General features: G+C 45.0%; 1 protein-coding gene across 2 annotated transcripts; it reads left to right on the top strand.

Moving 5' to 3' along the window:
* The first annotated feature begins 6,085 nt into the window (after positions 1-6,085).
* Positions 6,086-16,782, top strand: CPT2 (carnitine palmitoyltransferase 2). 2 transcript variants are annotated; one of them, XM_054037934.1, is made up of 5 exons: positions 6,086-6,353; positions 9,492-9,572; positions 9,712-9,818; positions 12,138-13,442; positions 15,490-16,782. In XM_054037934.1, exons 1-5 carry the CDS (start codon positions 6,184-6,186, stop codon positions 15,819-15,821), a joined length of 1,995 nt encoding a protein of 664 aa, XP_053893909.1. In that variant the 5' UTR covers positions 6,086-6,183; the 3' UTR covers positions 15,822-16,782. The 2 variants fall into 2 exon arrangements, with proteins under 2 accessions (XP_053893909.1, XP_053893910.1); XM_054037935.1 differs by lacking the exons at positions 6,086-6,353; positions 9,492-9,572; positions 9,712-9,818 and adding an exon at positions 9,998-11,007.
* Positions 16,783-17,969: the final 1,187 nt, after the last annotated feature.

Genomic DNA, 17,969 nt, shown 5'->3' with positions numbered 1-17,969 from the left:
TAAGGAGCTCTGGAAAATTAGAACAGAATGTAGTACTATTCCTAAAACAAGAGTGAGTCAAAACAGAGTGACACCCACATGAATGAAAAATAATATTTTCATGCATTCCTCAACCCTTGCAGCATGGTCTCCTAACATCCAGGCCTAGAAAGGAAGTAGTGAAAGTTATGTATTTAAATGGACAGAAATTATGTTTTTCATACAGTACATATACTAAAGGGCAGGGCAGATAACACTTTGAACTGGACTATCATAACAGGGCAGAGCAGGTGAGACTGAACTTCATTAACTAAAGCTGGTCTGGTTTATACTTTTAGTAAATGTGGTTAGCAAAAGGCTGGGCAAGTACAATAATAAACTGCATTAACAAACTGAATATTACTGGAGAAAAACATAAAAGGGGACTCTACAGTACTTTGCATTTTTTATCTTGGGAATGAAATGATTTCACTTTCCCCCCTTCCACTGTGTTGATTAGAGCAGGGGCCAACTTACTTTCAGAGGATTATCAGCCTAACCCACATGAATCTTTCCTTTCTTTTGGTATGTCTAATCATCCCATTCATTCAATTCAAACATAGATTTTTCTGCTCTATAATGAATGTCTTGTAAAACTATACTATCACAACCATCCACTAAACTATAGCATACCATATTGTTAGTACAGCGTTTGGATCATAACTCTAGCATTCTGAAGTGTTTCTATAAACAATCTATAACACTGTACAGTACATTTGGGGGATTTATAAGATTATATTTAGCACTCTATTATATTATAGATGAGCATACTATATACATGATCACTGTAGAAAATCCCATGACAAAATTAATAATTATGTATTCAGTAGAAAGTTTGTATGGTAAATATGGCATGGGGCCATATGCTGAATGATGAGACCAAAAAGAAATACTGAATATAAATAAATAAACTATAAGTATAGTAATGAGCAGTGAGCAGCCTCCCTCCATCTAGTGCACTGAATGAGGCAAGATCCCGGGGGGAAAGTGTAATTATGTAATTAAAGACTGTATCACAAAGCATATGCACAAGAAGGCCAAATTAAGGTTACACAAGCAACCTTAATTCTGGAGTAACCTAATTTTTGAGTGCTTGGCTTTGCAATCTTAATATTCTTTTAACATAGATTTTTTAAAATGTAATTTCTTATGTTTTTTAAAAAAAGCAAACAGAAAAAACACGCAGAAATTCTACTGTGTGGAACCATATTGATCCTCACATGGGTCACTGCAGAGCTGGAACTTAGCTCCAAAGCACGAACTTTTGTCACTTGAGCTAACAGTGCAATCAATAGCAGTAGCAGGTTGTTATCTGCGATGTGGGCCAGCAACTAGAAGGGGACGTGACACACACTTTAGCAGTGGGTTTTCACAGTTATTTACCAGACAGAAGAGTAATGCTGAGACTCAGGACTCCTCAATTCATTTCAGGTTCTGGAAGAAAGTGTATCTAGTGGTTACAGACCCTTCTTTTCCTGTCCACCCACCCCTAGTATGTGTCATAACAGCCTTTCTCTTCCTCATCTCTGCCCTCACAGCCTGTCTCTGTCCTTGCCACTGCCTCTATCCCCCCGCAAGCTTGTCTCTGCCCGTTCTGCCCCATCCTATTCCACCTCTGTCCTCCTTCCCACTGCCTGTCTCTACTCCCATCGCCCTATGGCATTCCAGATAGGCACCTTCCTCCTTCTCCATGCAGCCCCTGGGCACCATCAGCAGGATCACTGACAGCACAGAAAAGACAGTTTCCCTACTCTCAGTTCCTGCATCTGATGTTACAGCGACTCCTCAGTGCTTGGAGGAGCAAATGCAGAGAAAGTTGTGCGCAGACCAGGTTTTGAGCATGCCCAGTACAGACAATCATCTGAGAATTTAGCTGCCAAACTAATTAGTTTCTCCTGAGTATGTGCAAAATTCCATTATTTTTTTCCAGAGGCTTATAACTTGGCCAAATTTGGATGGATTTTTACAGGGATGGGGAAAAGGCCAATCCCCGACACAAGGGTGAATCCCCATGCCAAATTTCATGTCTCTGCTCTAAAGCCTGGAGGCACTAGAGCTCAATGAAACAGTTGTAATAATTTTTTAATGTGGGCTAAAAATCCAAAATATTTCCCCCAATATCATTTTGGGAAATAGCTAAATCATTTTGCTGAAACATTAAAAAAATATTCAGCCTCAAGACAGACACCCGGCATAGAAAATTTCAGACCACATGATTAAAGTTTGGCAGAGTTATAAACAACTAAAACCAAGATCTTATAATGGAAGATGTTAGGCAGCCTTAAATAGGCATCATTACCTGCACCACCCATCATAAAGAAAGCTACAGGGCCTGATTTTCAGAGGTGTAGATAGCACCCACACTTTCCATTGTCTTCAACTGGATTTGTGGGTGCTTAACTCCTCAGAATATCAGGTCCACATAGGCCATTGTCAAATGGTCTATGTGGAATCCAGGCTTCTCCCACTCATATTCCTGCCTGCCTACTCACCGTCCCCATGTGGGCAGGGGACTAGCTGTCACATGGCAGCTGTTCTCTCCCCCATACTGTAACTTATGAGACTGATGGCCTGTGCAGGGGAATAAGAAGGCCCTTTATACCCTCTAAATCACCTACCACATATCACAATTTGGTTCCATTATATATAGTTTGTTTGTTTTCCCTCTTTGTTTCCCCTTTGTTTTCCCTCTTTGTTTCATCCTCTAGGGTGAAATGCACCCCAGTGCAAAATTCTAGTACAAGACTTTCAAAATAGGGCTAATTTGGGATATAAGTAGTGCATGGGCCTTGTGCAGGTCCACTATAGAGAGGGGAATTTTATTCCTAGTGAGTAACAGTAATAAAACATATTAAGGACAACTGTATTTTAACTAGGTGCAGTTACCACCATGGTCCCCCCCTACCCCCAGAAAAGTTGTTGCAGCAACATGAACTTTCATAAAGGTTTTTGGAAGAATGTTAGATGTTCTGAATATAACACCTGTAAAGGAGTTAATTTCTAGAGCCAGCACCACTCAGTTGTTGCTATCTATCAGTGTCATCTCTGGCTATAACCAGTAAATAAGAATTTGTTCTGATAATGCATTGATTATGAGCCTGATTTTGAATTCCTTGTGCACTTAAAATTGTCACAGATTTCAACAATATTGATTGCATTGAGGTGGAGTTTCTCTGAAATCATTCTAAATGGTCTTTCTTCAGGTGGGAGAAGGTATTCTATCTCTTACGCTTGTGTAATTTAATTTAATATTTAATACAATTTATTATTTTTCTACCTCATCTTACGCCAAACACAAAAAAGATACTAGATTAAATTAATGTTTCAGCTCTACAAATGCAGAATTAGAACACAGATCTCTGAATGAACATAAGAACAGCCATACTGGGTCAGACCAAAGGTTCATCTAGCCCATTAGCCTGTCTTCCGACGGTGGCCAATGCCAGGTGCTTCCCAGGGAATGAGCAGAACAGGTAATCATCAAGTGATCCATCCCCTGTTGCCCATTTCCACCTTCTGGCAAACAAAGGCTAGAGATATTATCCTTGCCCATCCTGGCTAATAGACATTGATGGACCTATGCTCCATGAATTTATCTAGTTCTTTTTTGAACCCTGTTATAGTCGTGGTTGACTGGGTATTGTGTGAGGAAATACTTCCTTTTGCTTGTTTTAAACTTGCTGCCTATTAATTTCATTTGGTGACCTCTAGTTCTTGTGTTGTGAGAAGGAGTGAATAACACTTCCTTATTTACTTTCTCCACACTAGTCATGATTTTATAGACCTCTATCATATCCCCCCTTAGTCATCTCTTTTCCAAGCTGAAAAGTCCCAGTTTGATTAATCGTTCTTCATATGGAAGCTGTTCCATTCCCCTAATCATTTTTGTTGCCCCTTTCTGAACCTTTTCCAATTCCAGATGGGGTGACCACATCTGCACGCTGTAATTTTAGCATCAAAGATGTTAAGAGATGGAAAAGGCCCATTACTAGCAGATCATGTTGCTCACATCCTTACCTATCGAGGATTACTCTTAATACTGTACCCTGTTGTGTCCAGTTACAATATTTCCTGTCAAACATACTTTAAGTTTGTCTTACTTTTCTGCTTAGGTATGCTCCAAATTAATGCATAGGATTGCAAATAAATCTTTGCTCTAGTCTCAATTCTGCTACTGACTTGTATGACTTTGGGCAAGTGACTTAATTGTGTAGTGCCTCGGTTTCCCCAAATATAAAATGACAGGATGATACTTCCCTACTTCGGAGGGGCAGAGTGAAAATTAGTTTATGAATGTTTGTACATCCTCGGATGGAAAGCCCCAGGGAGTGCAAGGTATTATTGTTGTTGTTACAAAGTAGTCTGTAGCTAACTTCATGTATCCTTGCTCTTACTGCTTCAAAACTAAGCTGAAAGCTACTGAACACATTAGCCAATCCCCTGTAATGACTTGCCCTGAGTACCGGTTCAAGCTGTGATCATAGGGTGGCTTTGCTTTCAGAGCAAGAACGGTGCACAAGCACTGGCACAGTTTTAAAAATGTTATTAAGATGTTAAAAAATACTGAACAGAGTTTGAGCATAGAAGTTTTTGGTTATCAGGGAATAACATACAAGTTTGGTTTAAGATCAGGTGGCATAAGGAATACATAATCTGCAATATCCCCGATTGGGGATAAAAGGTTCATGGGTCAAAGTACAGGCATTGAGATATGAGGGTATGAAGTTCATAGAGTGGCTATTTTCGAGTGTGGAGTATAATGAGTGGATATGATGATGAGGATGGATTGACCCTCATTTGATGAGTTTTAATGTTCAGGAAGTTTATGGTTCCAGTTCATATGATCCAACGGAGAAGGTCACTTGGTCCCTTTCTCGTAGTGGGAGAACGATGTCACTCTGGCTCACGCCTCCTGGTACTGTCGGTGGCCGGTGATGTGCTCAATGTAGATGTCCCTGAACCATCGGATGGCGTCTGAGACCATGAGGCGCCGCATGAGCCGTGCGTAGCGACGACCGATCCCGCAGGTCCACAGCACACGCTTGTTGCAGGGGTCCCAGGCGCCCAGGGCTCCGACAATCAGGGCGTCCATCTGCACCTTGTAGCCCTTCGCTCTCAGGGTGTCAGCCAGGGGGGCGTACTTTTCCAGCTTACGAGCTCGGGCTTCGCGAAATGCCGGGGTTCTGTTCTCAAAGGAGACTGTGACGTCGACCAGGATGATCTTTTTCTGGGCCTCGTCAGTGATGACCACGTCAGGTCGTAGCTGGCTGTTGGTACCGGGGATAGTGCAGTTCATGGCGTGGTGCGATGGCTTTCACCAGGCGGCTCTGGATGGTGTTGTGGCGCAGCTGCCAGGCTCTGGAATGGGGTTTGCAGTTGCACAGGACGTGGGGCAGGGTCTTGTTGGAGTAGTTGCACTTCCTGCAATGCTTATCTCGGTTCCCGTGGCGGACGGCTCCGTTGAGCGGGACGCAGTTGAGCCGGGCACGGTGGATGAACCGCCAGGCGGCGAAACGGGTGAAGCCGCCCCCGTTGAGGAAGTGGTTGCTGGCGTCCCACTTGCTGGTCAACTCAAAGGCTTTACTCTGGTCTGGTTTACGCTTCAGGGTTTCCACGTACAGCGAGTGGATGGTGGCCCGTACCCCAGGCTTTTAAACAGACCTAGCATCATACTGACTGTTAACCCTCACCTTAGTTTTACTTTCACTGCCGCCCATCAGCTACCCCACACTTCCCTGACCAACCCGTCTTTGCACGGGGAGGCCACAGAGCTCGGCGAAGGGGCAGCGTGTTGCACGCACAGTGCTAGAGGCAAGGGGAAGCAGCAGCCCCCTACAGCCGGGGGCAGATTACACCGGGCTCAGCCCCCACAGGGCGGATGAAAGTCCGGCCACAGCCGGGGGTCGGAGCCCCGCTCCCTGCACAGGAAGGCGGCGGGACCCCCAGGAGGGGGTGTAAAGCTCCCTGCACAGCGCAGATCTCCTCAGAGAGGGGTTCAGCCCGCCCGGGCGCCGCACAGAGGAGGATGAATCCCCGCCCCAGGGCGGCCTTTGCCCTCCGGGAACGGCGGGTGCGGGCAGGCGCTGCGGCCCGGAAGGCGGCTACTGAGCACCGGGGAAGAGGGAGCGGGCGGCGTCGCAGTGACTGAGGCTCGGCTTGGAGATCATGGCGACCCGGCGGCTGCTGCTCTCCCCTGCCTCCTGCCTGAGGCGGACTAAGGCCCTGGGCGCTCCCGCGGCCCCCGGGCTGCGGAGGGGCTACAGCAGCGCCGACTCCTTCCAGTACCTGCACCGCAGCATCGTGCCCACCATGCACTTTCAGAAAAGCCTGCCCAGGTAAGGCGGCCGCTGCCCTCCCCCCCCTGAGCCAGAGCGCGGGGCACCCCCCTGAGTCCCCCTGAGCCGGGGACCCCCGCAGCAGAGCTCCCCCCGGGGCCCCCACCACCCCCGAGATCCCCGCAGCAGAGCTCCCCCCGGGGCCCCCACCACCCCCGAGATCCCCGCAGCAGAGCTCCCCCCGGGGCCCCCACCACCCCCGAGATCCCCGCAGCAGAGCTCCCCCCGGGGCCCCCCACCAGCCCCGAGATCCCCGCAGCAGAGCTCCCCCCGGGGCCCCCACCAGCTCCGAGATCCCCGCAGCAGAGCTCCCCCCGGGGCCCCCACCACCCCCGAGATCCCCGCAGCAGAGCTCCCCCCGGGGCCCCCACCACCCCCGAGATCCCCGCAGCAGAGCTCCCCCCGGGGCCCCCCACCACCTCCGAGATCCCCGCAGCAGAGCTCCCCCCGGGGCCCCCACCACCCCCGAGATCCCCGCAGCAGAGCTCCCCCCGGGGCCCCCACCACCCCCGAGATCCCCGCAGCAGAGCTCCCCCCGGGGCCCCCACCACCCCCGAGATCCCCGCAGCAGAGCTCCCCCCGGGGCCCCCACCACCCCCGAGATCCCCGCAGCAGAGCTCCCCCCGGGGCCCCCACCACCCCCGAGATCCCCGCAGCAGAGCTCCCCCCGGGGCCCCCACCACCCCCGAGATCCCCGCAGCAGAGCTCCCCCCGGGGCCCCCACCACCTCCGAGATCCCCGCAGCAGAGCTCCCCCCGGGGCCCCCACCACCTCCGAGATCCCCGCAGCAGAGCTCCCCCCGGGGCCCCCACCACCCCCGAGATCCCCGCAGCAGAGCTCCCCCCGGGGCCCCCACCACCCCCGAGATCCCCGCAGCAGAGCTCCCCCCGGGGCCCCCACCACCCCCGAGATCCCCGCAGCAGAGCTCCCCCCGGGGCCCCCACCACCCCCGAGATCCCCGCAGCAGAGCTCCCCCCGGGGCCCCCACCACCCCCGAGATCCCCGCAGCAGAGCTCCCCCCGGGGCCCCCACCACCCCCGAGATCCCCGCAGCAGAGCTCCCCCCGGGGCCCCCACCACCCCCGAGATCCCCGCAGCAGAGCTCCCCCCGGGGCCCCCACCAGCTCCGAGATCCCCGCAGCAGATCCCCCAGTTCCCCTTTGAGACCCACCACACGCCAGAGCCTCTGGTCCTCCTTTCAGACCCCGGGGATCCCCACACTAGAGACCTTGCCCCCTTTGGAGTGCCTCACCACCACCCTAGGGATCCCCACGCTAGAGACCTTGCCCCCTTCTGAGCCCCTCACTGCTACCCCAGGGATCCCCATGCTAGAGACCTTGCCCCCTTCGGAGTGCCTCACCACCACCCTAGGGATCCCCACAATAGAGACCTTGCCCCCTTCTCAGCCCCTCACTGCTACCCCAGGGACCCTGCGCCACAGACACCTCCCCATCTTCCTTTGAGCCCCACAATCACCCTGGGTCCTTCCTCTGAGCCATCCTCTCCATCACCCTTAGAGCCACTCCACTCTGGGACCCCCTACCCTACCCCTTTTGAGTCCCCCATACCGGTAAGGGAGCCCTAGGCATCCTTCTGAGCCTCCTCCCTCTCTGCTACTCCTCCATCCCCTGTGCTAAGAAAACCCCCATCTCCTTTCCCCTGCCCAGCTAAGGGAGCTCCTTTCTCCCATCATTGCTGGCATCTAATGCCCATTTTCTCCTTCTCCTTTATCTAGGTCAGTCCTTTTCCCCTGGTAAGGGAGTCCCATGTCTCTACATTTCAGAAATGGTGACTGCTGGCTTTAAAGGCAGCAACATTCTTCCACATCAGAGAGGAAATGCACTCTGTAAAAAAACCAAACCAAAACAAAAAAACCCTGCTCCAATGCAGAGCAGGCAGCCCTGTGCTATGGGTGACTAAATACACAGCTTAATTGCTGGGTCCAACTCTCTTATGGTGAACAACTGGTTTTATGGCTCATGGTGAAGCCTTAATAGCACACTACTAGATCAGGTCTGCTTTGGGAAACTACCAGTACACAGCAGGTGGTGGGGTCAACAGACCAGTCGATATGTATTGGTTTCAGATTGCTCGCTACACCCCTAATGAATGAGGTTTGGTATATGCTGAACGTGCAGGACATGGAGAAGGGTACATTGTCTTTGGGATGGGATACAGTATATTATGTAGGTGAAAGGTTATTGCTAACAGAGGGTTGTGACTTTGATCTTTGCTAGTAGTATTCAAGTGTATACTACCAGTTTAAAAATTATAATCTAATTATAACCTTCTGTCTCAAATCTCTTATCTACCATTGTTTAAGTAACACATATGATTATTACAAAGGAAAGGGATTAGAGAAAACAAATCCCCTCCCCCCCCCCCATTTGTTTACTTTGTGCGTTGGACAGCACTTCCTGTATAGTTAATTTCATTGTTTCATTATACTGTAGTTAGTTTCCCCATTTGTTTGCGTGGCTCTTTCACAGAGCAACAGGGGAGAAAGAAGCATTTTAAAAAAATAGAAATATGGCAGTAAAAATAACAAAAATCAAACTATGTATCAAGGTGAAAACAGCTTTCATGTTTAGGCTAAGATGAGCATTGGAAAGAAATTTGTTAGAATTTCCACAAGGAATCGAAATACAGAAAACATTCTATGCCTAGCAGTATATAAAATTATGGAGGATCTGTGAGTTGGCTACTTGTAAAACAAGTTCCTGTTTTTCTGTCATGCTTACTTAGGCCAGGGCTACACTAGCGGGGGGCTTCGAACGAAGATACTTCGACTTCAGCTACGCGAATAGCGTAGCTGAAGTTGCGTATCTTAGTTCGACTTACCTGGCCGTCCTCACGGCGGTGAGTCGACTGCTGCGGCTCCCCCGTCGACGCCGCTTCCTCCTCCTGCCGAGGTGGAGTACGAGCGTCGATTAGCGGATCGATTTATCGCATCCAGATGACACGATAAATCGATCCCCGATACATCAAACGCTACCCGCCGATCCGGCGGATAGTATAGACGTACCCTTATAAAAAAAGCATAGGAATTAACTTACAAACAATATGGTATTTTAAGAATCTTTACTGTCAGAGCTTTAACAACAACATTTTAGTTTGCTTTTTTTTCCTCTCCCCTCAGGTTGCCAATTCCCAAACTAGAAGATACTGTTAGGAGGTATTTGAATGCCCAAAAGCCTCTCTTAGACGATGATCAATTCAGGTATGGATACATAGAAAACAAAACAGTGCTTCAGTGTACATCAAATCTTTCACTCCAACTCCTACATATTAGAAGATGCATCTTTTTAAAAAATGCCTGGAGACAGCATTTTGATCATCTGATTGATTGATTGTTTTAGGAAAACTGAAGAACTTGGTTGCAGCTTTGAACATGGAATTGGAAGAGAATTGCATGAACAGCTGGTTGCTCAAGACAAGCAGAACAAACATACTAGTTACATCTCAGGTAGGAAGGTTTATAGTGGGATAAAGAAGAGACTCATTTTGAGGAGAGACTTGCTTGATGACAGTCAGCTCATAATGCTATGAATAATAGATTAAAGTTTAAGCTCCTTATTATTGTTTACACTCAGAACAAGATGTGAAAACTCCATTTGACAATGTCTGAGCTAATTAGAAGACCGTCTGAGCTAATTAGAAGAAGAAAAAAGAGGGCACTTCACAAAATGTTATCTTTAATATACCAAATACTTTAGGATCTCTTATTGTCACCTAACAGAAATATCAACCACAGCAAGATTTCCTCAAAGATGTTTTCATTTGGAAGAAAGTAACTTAAACCAGTACATTAGCAAATTATAATGGTAAAAAAAAAAAAAAAAGTGTAGTATAGGAAGAACAATGGTGCTATCAAAATCAAAGATGGAGGGCCAGCCACAACACTCTTAGTATACAGATTTTTATTAAAGTGAGCAAAAGATTTGTGTCTGTCTATATAATCAGAACACATTGGTGAAAAGAACATTTGCTGAGTGATATACAGTATCATTTTGTACTGTGGTCCACTCTGATAGAATGCTGTGTATGTTGTAGTGCCTCTGTGTAAGGGGAATTAGTTAAGGTCAATGTGGGATCCTTATATCAAAATATCCTTAGGTGTGGAGCATCTTGCTCAAGTGCAGGACATGTTGGTATCTGTGTAGGAAGATCTTGTGTCCTGGATGTTCTTTCCCCTGTTGGAGAAGAAAGATCCTGCTGCTATAGGAGGTTGAGGGATATTGGAAAAACAGTAGTGAAAAATATTTACTGTTTATTTTTTAAAAGAGTAATTAAAAATATAAATACAAGTATATTCCCGTGTTTAGACTCCTCCATGCCTCTAAAGCTAGTAAACTAACCCAGGTCTAGTTACAGTCATGAATCTGTTTGAAAGTGCTTGATTGGAAAACTGAATTCTCAGAAAAGTTGGGAAAGATGACTGAACAGTGGGGGATGGAAGGAGACACTCCCCCAGCCTTAAAAAAATGCAGAGCATTATTCTTTTAAAGAACAAGAAAAGGAAAGACTCAGAAAGAGGAAGACCAGAATAAAGAAAAGGCGAGAGAGAACATAAGACAAAAAGAAGGAGATGAAATTCAGACAGAGAGAGAAAGAAAAGAGGGAAAGAAAAGCAAGAGAAAGCATGTAGCTTTTAGGTTAGTGAATTTTATTTATTTATTTATTCATGTTACTTCCAATGGCTTTCAAATGTAAATGATTATAGTGTTTGTGGAAGGCAGATGCTGGGTGGACAGCAATGGAGACTGAGATAATATATCCAGTACAGCACAAGCAGCCTCAGTGTAATCTTCTCCCCATACTGTCCTGCCATTGTGCTTCAATCCTTGCTCTCTGCTGAGACTACCAGTAAGGGTGCCAACGGTGGTAGTTTACCAGACATGTATTTGAATTGCACTGAGAACCACCAACTTCTCACATAGGCCAGCTTGATCAGCCTTTTGGTAGTAATGACTTTCACTCGTTATTGCCATCCTGTCACTACCCTGGCGGATAGCCCACCTAAGCTTAATGTTGAGGGGAAATGTGGCAGATTATTATCGTTAACTGGTTTTCTTGAGCATTATTATGTAAATGGATTATGTGCTGCAGCTGCAACCGGCCCTCTTTCCCCCGACTTTCAAGTCCTGTTCATTTTTGTTGTTGTTTCCATAAGTGTAACAAAACATCATTATTCCTATGAGGAGGAAGAATGAGTTAAGAGGCTTATATACCATGGTGAGGAGTGGGTTATAAAACCCAACTTGTATGCTAGCTAGTCTTTCAACTCTGGAGATCTGGACTTCAAATTCTGACTTAAGTCATAGCTGAAAATGAGTGTGGTTTTACTGAGTCCCCAGTGGGAATTAGGGGTTGCTGCAGGGAAGGAATTCAGAAGGGAAGAACAAAAGACACAGGCAGAAGAAAGTGAGAAATAGAGAAAGAAGGATGAGAAAGGAAGGTAAATGGGACAGAAGTAATGGTGGTCCCAAAGGTGAGCATGTTTTCACTACGGAGCATGTTTTCCCACTGAGTGATGCAACCTAAAGGCCATGCTGCACTCTAGATCTTTGTGCAAAGCTCCCACTGACATCAGTGGGAGGTCCATTTCTGATTTGGTGGGAATATGTTGCCCTAATGTACCCCAGTCCATGGATTGTAATTAAATACAGATATTGGAGCTCTCTACCGAATGACTTTGACAGATAATATAGATGGCTCTAAACAGTGCTTTCACAATTAGCCAATTTTACCTGTATTAATCTATTTCTCAACTCTCCATTTTTAGGTCCCTGGTTTGATATGTATCTAAGTTCACGTGACTCTGTTGTTTTGAATTTTAACCCATTTATGTCTTTCAACCCTGACCCAAAAGCTGAATACAACGATCAGCTCACACGAGCAACTAACATGACTGTTTCTGCTATGCGTTTTTTGAAGACCCTCAGGGCCGGCTATCTAGAGCCAGAGGTTTTTCACCTCAATCCAGACAAAAGTGACACTCAAACCTTTAGGAGACTCATTCGATTTGTGCCTTCATCTCTCTCATGGTTTGGTGCCTACATGGTCAATGCATACCCCTTAGATATGTCTCAGTACTTCCGACTTTTCAATTCCACACGATTGCCTAAGCTCAGTCGAGACGAGCTTTTTACAGATGAAAAAGCAAAGCACTTGCTGGTGCTCAGAAATGGGAATTTTTATGTATTTGATGTCCTTGATAGAGATGGGAATATAGTGAAGCCTTCTGAAATACAAGCACACCTGAAATACATACTTAGTGACAATAGTCCAGCCCCAGCCTTCCCTCTTGCATATTTGCCCAGTGAAAACCGAGATGTATGGGCACTACTGAGACAGAAGCTACTCGATAATGGCAATGAAGAAGTCCTCCAAAAAGTGGATTCTGCTGTCTTTTGTCTATGTTTAGATGACTTCCCCATTAAAGACCTTGTGCACTTGTCCCACACCATGTTGCATGGAGATGGTATTAACCGCTGGTATGATAAGTCCTTTAACCTTATCCTAGCCAAAGATGGCAATGCGGCCATCCATTTTGAACATTCCTGGGGAGATGGTGTGGCTGTATTAAGATTTCAAAATGAAGTATTTAAAGACAGCACCCAGAAGCCAGCTGTCACCCCACAATCTCAACCTGCTGCAGTTGACTCTTCCAGCGCTGTGCAGAAACTCAGCTTTAAGTTGAATGATGCCTTAAAAGCAGGAATTACCAAAGCCAAACAGAACTTCGATGCCACTGTGGAAACCTTGACTCTCGATTTTATTCAGTTTAAGAAAGGAGGCAAGGAGTTTTTAAAACAGAAGAAGATCAGTCCTGATGCTGTGGCTCAACTTTCTTTCCAGATGGCTTTCCTTCGGCAGTACGGCCAGACTGTTGCCACATATGAGTCTTGCAGTACAGCAGCTTTCAAACACGGTCGCACAGAGACCATCCGTCCTGCCTCCATCTATACAAAGAAGTGCACGGAAGCTTTTGTCAGGCAACCTTCCAAACACAGCACAGAGGAGCTTCAGCAGATGATTGCTGAGTGCTCAAAGTACCACAGCCAGTTGACAAAAGAAGCTGCTATGGGTAAGTGTGAGTGTCAGGTCATGGTGATAGAACGTTCGCATTGTTTCACAAAATGAATCTCATCAGCTTATTTGCTCATTAATGCTAAACTTTTACAGAAGTCTCACTAAGTGTAATTTAATCTTGCTGGAGGGCCTATGCTCATTCAAACTTTGTAGAATGCCAACTACACCTCTACCCTGATATAACGCGGTAAAGCAGTGCTCCGGGGGGGCAGGGCTGCGCACTCCAGCAGATCAAAGCAAGGTCGATATAATACGGTTTCACCTATAACACGGTAAGATTTTTTGGCTCCCGAGGACAGCGTTATATCGGGGTAGAGGTGTAATAGCAGTGCTTTCCAAGTTAAAAAACATATTGTTCTTGTGACATTCTTCTTAAGAAGGGAGTGTCTTTGAGTTCCCCTTATTTGCTTCAGACCCACGCACATCAAGATTTTTCCTATCCTGTAGATAAATTACTGTTATACTAGCCCACATGTGGCAGCTAACTGGCTGATGCCCTGGAGAGTGCAACACAAAGCAGGATTTTGGGTTGCTTCATGTATCTGCCTGCAGGTGGTACTGAGGCCACTGTGCAAACTGGTCTTGGTTCCTTCTGCTGCACCAGTGATAAATTTTCCCAAGTGGCTCTATCTGACCTGACCCTATTGCATTTTAAAATAAATCAGAATTAGAGCTTGCTAACTTCTTCTAGATTTTTAGTAAAATGTAGCCTACAGGGCTTTGTCCGATTTTATTGTAATCTCTTTACTGTTGGTTCAATAGCCTTTTCCTCTGTAGTTCCTGCCATTTGGAACATGCTATCTCAGACTCTCTTTTAAAGTAATATGAAAACATTTATTCCTTTTTCAAACCTCATATTTTGATCTTCTCCATTTAACTTCTTAACTATTGTTAAAAACCCTTTTTATGAATATTGCAGTAGTGCCTAGATGTCCCAGAGATCATGGCCCCATTATAGTAGTTGCTAGCTAAATCAGTAAAATAGAGTTCCTGTCCCAGAGAATGGATGTGCTAAAAATGCATTGCAATTTCCTTCTGTAAAGCATATTACCATAACTTGTAAGAAAGCTGCTATAGAAAAAACTCTTGTAAGTTTTGTGGCTTTGAAGAGGTGTGATATTTAGTGTGTTAAATAACTACACCTCTACCTCGATATAACACGAATTCGGATATAACACGGTAAAGCATTGGTCCGGGGGGTGTGGGGTTACGCACTCTGGTGGATCAAAGCAAGTTCAATATAACGCAGTTTCACCTATAATGCGGTAAGATTTTGTGGCTCCCAAGGACAGCGTTATAGCGAGGTAGAGGTGTATTTTCTGTAGAAAAGCAGTGATTTTCTGTAGTGTTTTGTATTTTAATGCCACTATATAAATCCATGGTATGCTCATACTTTGACTACTGAGTGCAGTTCTGGTCACCTCATCTCAAAAGATATATTCGAATTGGAAAGGGTACCAAGAAAGGCAACAAAAATGATTAGGGATATGGAACAACTTCCATATGAGCGGAGATTAAAAAGAATGGGACCCTTCAGCTTTAGAAAAGAGACGACTAAGGGGGGATATGATAGAGGTCTATAAAATCATGGATGGTGTGGAGAAAGTGAAAAGGGAAGCATTATTTACCCCTCCACATAACACACAAACCAGGGGTCACCGAATGAAATTAAGAGGCAGCAGGTTTAAAAACAAATATAAGGAAGTACTTCTTCACACAATGCACAGTTAACCTGCGAAATTCATTGCCTGGGATGTTGTGAAGGCTAAAAGTATAACTGGGTTCAAAAAAGAATTAGGTAAGTTCATGGATGATGGGTCCATCATTGGCTATTTAGCCAAGATGGTTAGGGACACAACCCCATGCTCTGGGTGTCCCTAACCCTCTGACTGCCAGAAGCAGGGACTGGATGACAAGGGATGGATCACTTGATAATTGCTTTGTTTTGTTCATTCCCTTTGTATCCTCTGGCATTGGCAGTTTGCCTAAGTGAACCATTAGTCTGATCCATCATGGTCATTCTTATGTTCTTATTTTAACAGGTCAAGGATTTGACCGGCATTTGTTCAGTTTGCGTTATTTGGCAGCATCAAAAGGTATCCCATTACCTGACATCTACCAGGACCAAACCTACACTCAGCTGAATCACAACATTCTGTCCACAAGCACATTGAGCAGCCCAGCTGTGAATATGGGAGGATTTGCTCCAGTGGTGCCGGATGGCTTTGGTGTAGCCTATGGAGTGCATGATGATTGGATTGGCTGCAGTGCGTCTTCTTACCCAGCCAGGAATGTACACGAATTCGTCCAGTGTGTGCATAAGTCACTGGAAGATATTTTTCATGTTTTAGAAGGTAAGCATATCAGTAGGTAGGCACAACAGGGCTGGGATACTTTTTTTTTAATGCACAATATAAAATGTTTGGATCAAGATCACTTCTGATCATGTGTGGCTGAATGTGGAAGAATATTGCTAGTGCTAATTTACTAAGCATTTTGACTGGGATTTTCAAAGGAGTCTATAAGAATTAAGTGACCAACTTGCACTGAATTTCCATGGGAGTTAAGCACCTTTTGAAAATCTTAGCCATATAAAGAAATTAAGTGCAAGCGCCTGCATGCGATATTCAGGAAATACTTAATTCTGATATTCTGAACTGTTAGGTAATGGAATATAAAATGTTCTTAAAATATAACAGAGGCATTAAATATTCATTTCTAGAAAGGAACTTTAGTAGTGTACTGATTAAACTTGAGCTTAAGATCTATGAGTGTTCATGTTTACATTGGGAATGAGAAACTACATTTGAACAATGTTGTAACATCTACAAAAGTTGTATTCAGTTGTAAATCCTACACATGTGATATGCTCACTTACTAGATCAGTCATCTTTATTTTTCTTGTTAAATTTGAATCAGTGTCAAACTAACTGCCTCTTCTGTTGGAAGCATTTCCAATATAATGATTGGTTTAAATGAAAACGTGAGACTTTAACAATACCAACAACTGTAATCATGTGTTAAATCTTCAAACTGTTAAGAAATTGGTTGGACAATAATGTTTAAATAAAGCTACCTATGACATGGTTGAAGAAATGTTTTAGTAGTATCTCAGGATTAGGGATTTGAGAGTTCCTGGTGTGAAGAGTTTACACTTTTAAAATAAGCATACAAAGGCTGATAGAGGAATACAGTCAAATGCATATACTTTTTAGATAAACTTAATTTATAAAGTGTCAATTATTTCTGTTTGTACATCTGCCCTATAATCTGTTTTGTGTTCCCTTGCATAAGCCTGTATCTTTAATAGTGAAAAATCATTTCTCATTAACTTCTCCATAGGCTAGTGCTGCTTTTCTTTCCCAAATATCTCTCTCCTACGGTGGAGAAGGAATCACCATCAGCCATTCTCCTTAATGACTATTTCCTACCTCCTCTAGAACTCGCCAGACTTCTTGATGGCACCACAAGTATCTGTTGGAACCTTTCAGCCTATTTGCCAAGGCAAGTGGCAGGGATGTCTTAGTATTTGCAGATTTAAGATGTCTCTGAAATGAAGGCATTGGGCTTGAGGTGGGAGAGGTTCAAGGAGTTTTCCAACAGGCACAGTAGAATTTCCTGAAGGACAGCAGCAGCATCTGCTAGATTTATTCCACATCTTGTAACTCTAGAGTCACATTAATTTGATGCCAAAAATCTGATGTGACACCCAATGCAGCAGAATTCATACAAAAGACATAAGAACGTTTGCTCTCCAGGAGTGCCCCCTCCCTTCAATTGTTGAGTACTGTCACTGGTCCTTGCTTTGGGGCTCTATCTTTTTGCATTAGCATCTCTATTAAAAACACGTTTACCCATCTCAAAAAAAAAAAAAAAAAAAAGTTGGTGGCTGCTCTGAGAGGGAAAGTATCTCTATGCCTCAACCCCATCCCATCTATTTTGAAAGCGCAAAAGACAATTCTCTTCCCTGTTGAATAGCAGTGGTTCCTTCCTCTGCTGCCAGCTTTTCAAAATAGCACTAAAAGTGTCCATTTCACAGCTGTGTGAACAGTACCAAAACATAACATGTTGGTAGACGGTATATTCTAAGTGCATGGTGCTAGGATGTCACTGATAAGATTCATAGGACCAGAAGTTTAGTTGCCGTCAGTTTTTCTTTGTGTAATATAGTTTCCCCCAGTTCTTTGCTTTATCAGAAAGTGATACAGTATGAGTGCAACTAGTGAACACAAGATGCTATAACTTATGTATAAAATGAATCACAGTTACCAGGGTGAAGCAACCCTAAACCACAGGCCTCTCCAGACTCCTATCTATCAATATGTAGCAGGGCTTTTTATCCCTCTGCAGGCTGCTGCTAGAAGGCAGGACACTAGATGTGTTGCACTTACTTTGCTGTTGAGACTTTGGTGAATGATGATTTCCTGGGGCTGAAGAGTACATTTGGGTTTGGGGAAAAAACCTTACAGAACAGATAGGGAAAGACTAGGGGTTTTTAGGGGTGGGGGAAGGTATTAATAAA

This window comes from Malaclemys terrapin, chromosome 8, assembly GCF_027887155.1.
Source record: "Malaclemys terrapin pileata isolate rMalTer1 chromosome 8, rMalTer1.hap1, whole genome shotgun sequence".
Taxonomy (NCBI): Eukaryota; Metazoa; Chordata; order Testudines; family Emydidae; genus Malaclemys; species Malaclemys terrapin.
Note: the sequence above shows the minus strand (reverse complement) of the source record. Positions and strands in the feature narration are given on the sequence as shown.

What these genes read in the sequence shown, in the direction of transcription:
- CPT2 (XM_054037934.1), top strand. Translation starts at nt 6,184, where the DNA reads ATGGCGACCCGGCGGCTGCTGCTCTCCCCTGCCTCCTGCCTGAGGCGG. An exon ending in TTTCAGAAAAGCCTGCCCAG is followed by an intron (nt 6,354 to 9,491) that starts GTAAGGCGGCCG and finishes CTCTCCCCTCAG; the next exon opens with GTTGCCAATTCCCAAACTAG. An exon ending in ACATACTAGTTACATCTCAG is followed by an intron (nt 9,819 to 12,137) that starts GTAGGAAGGTTT and finishes CTCCATTTTTAG; the next exon opens with GTCCCTGGTTTGATATGTAT.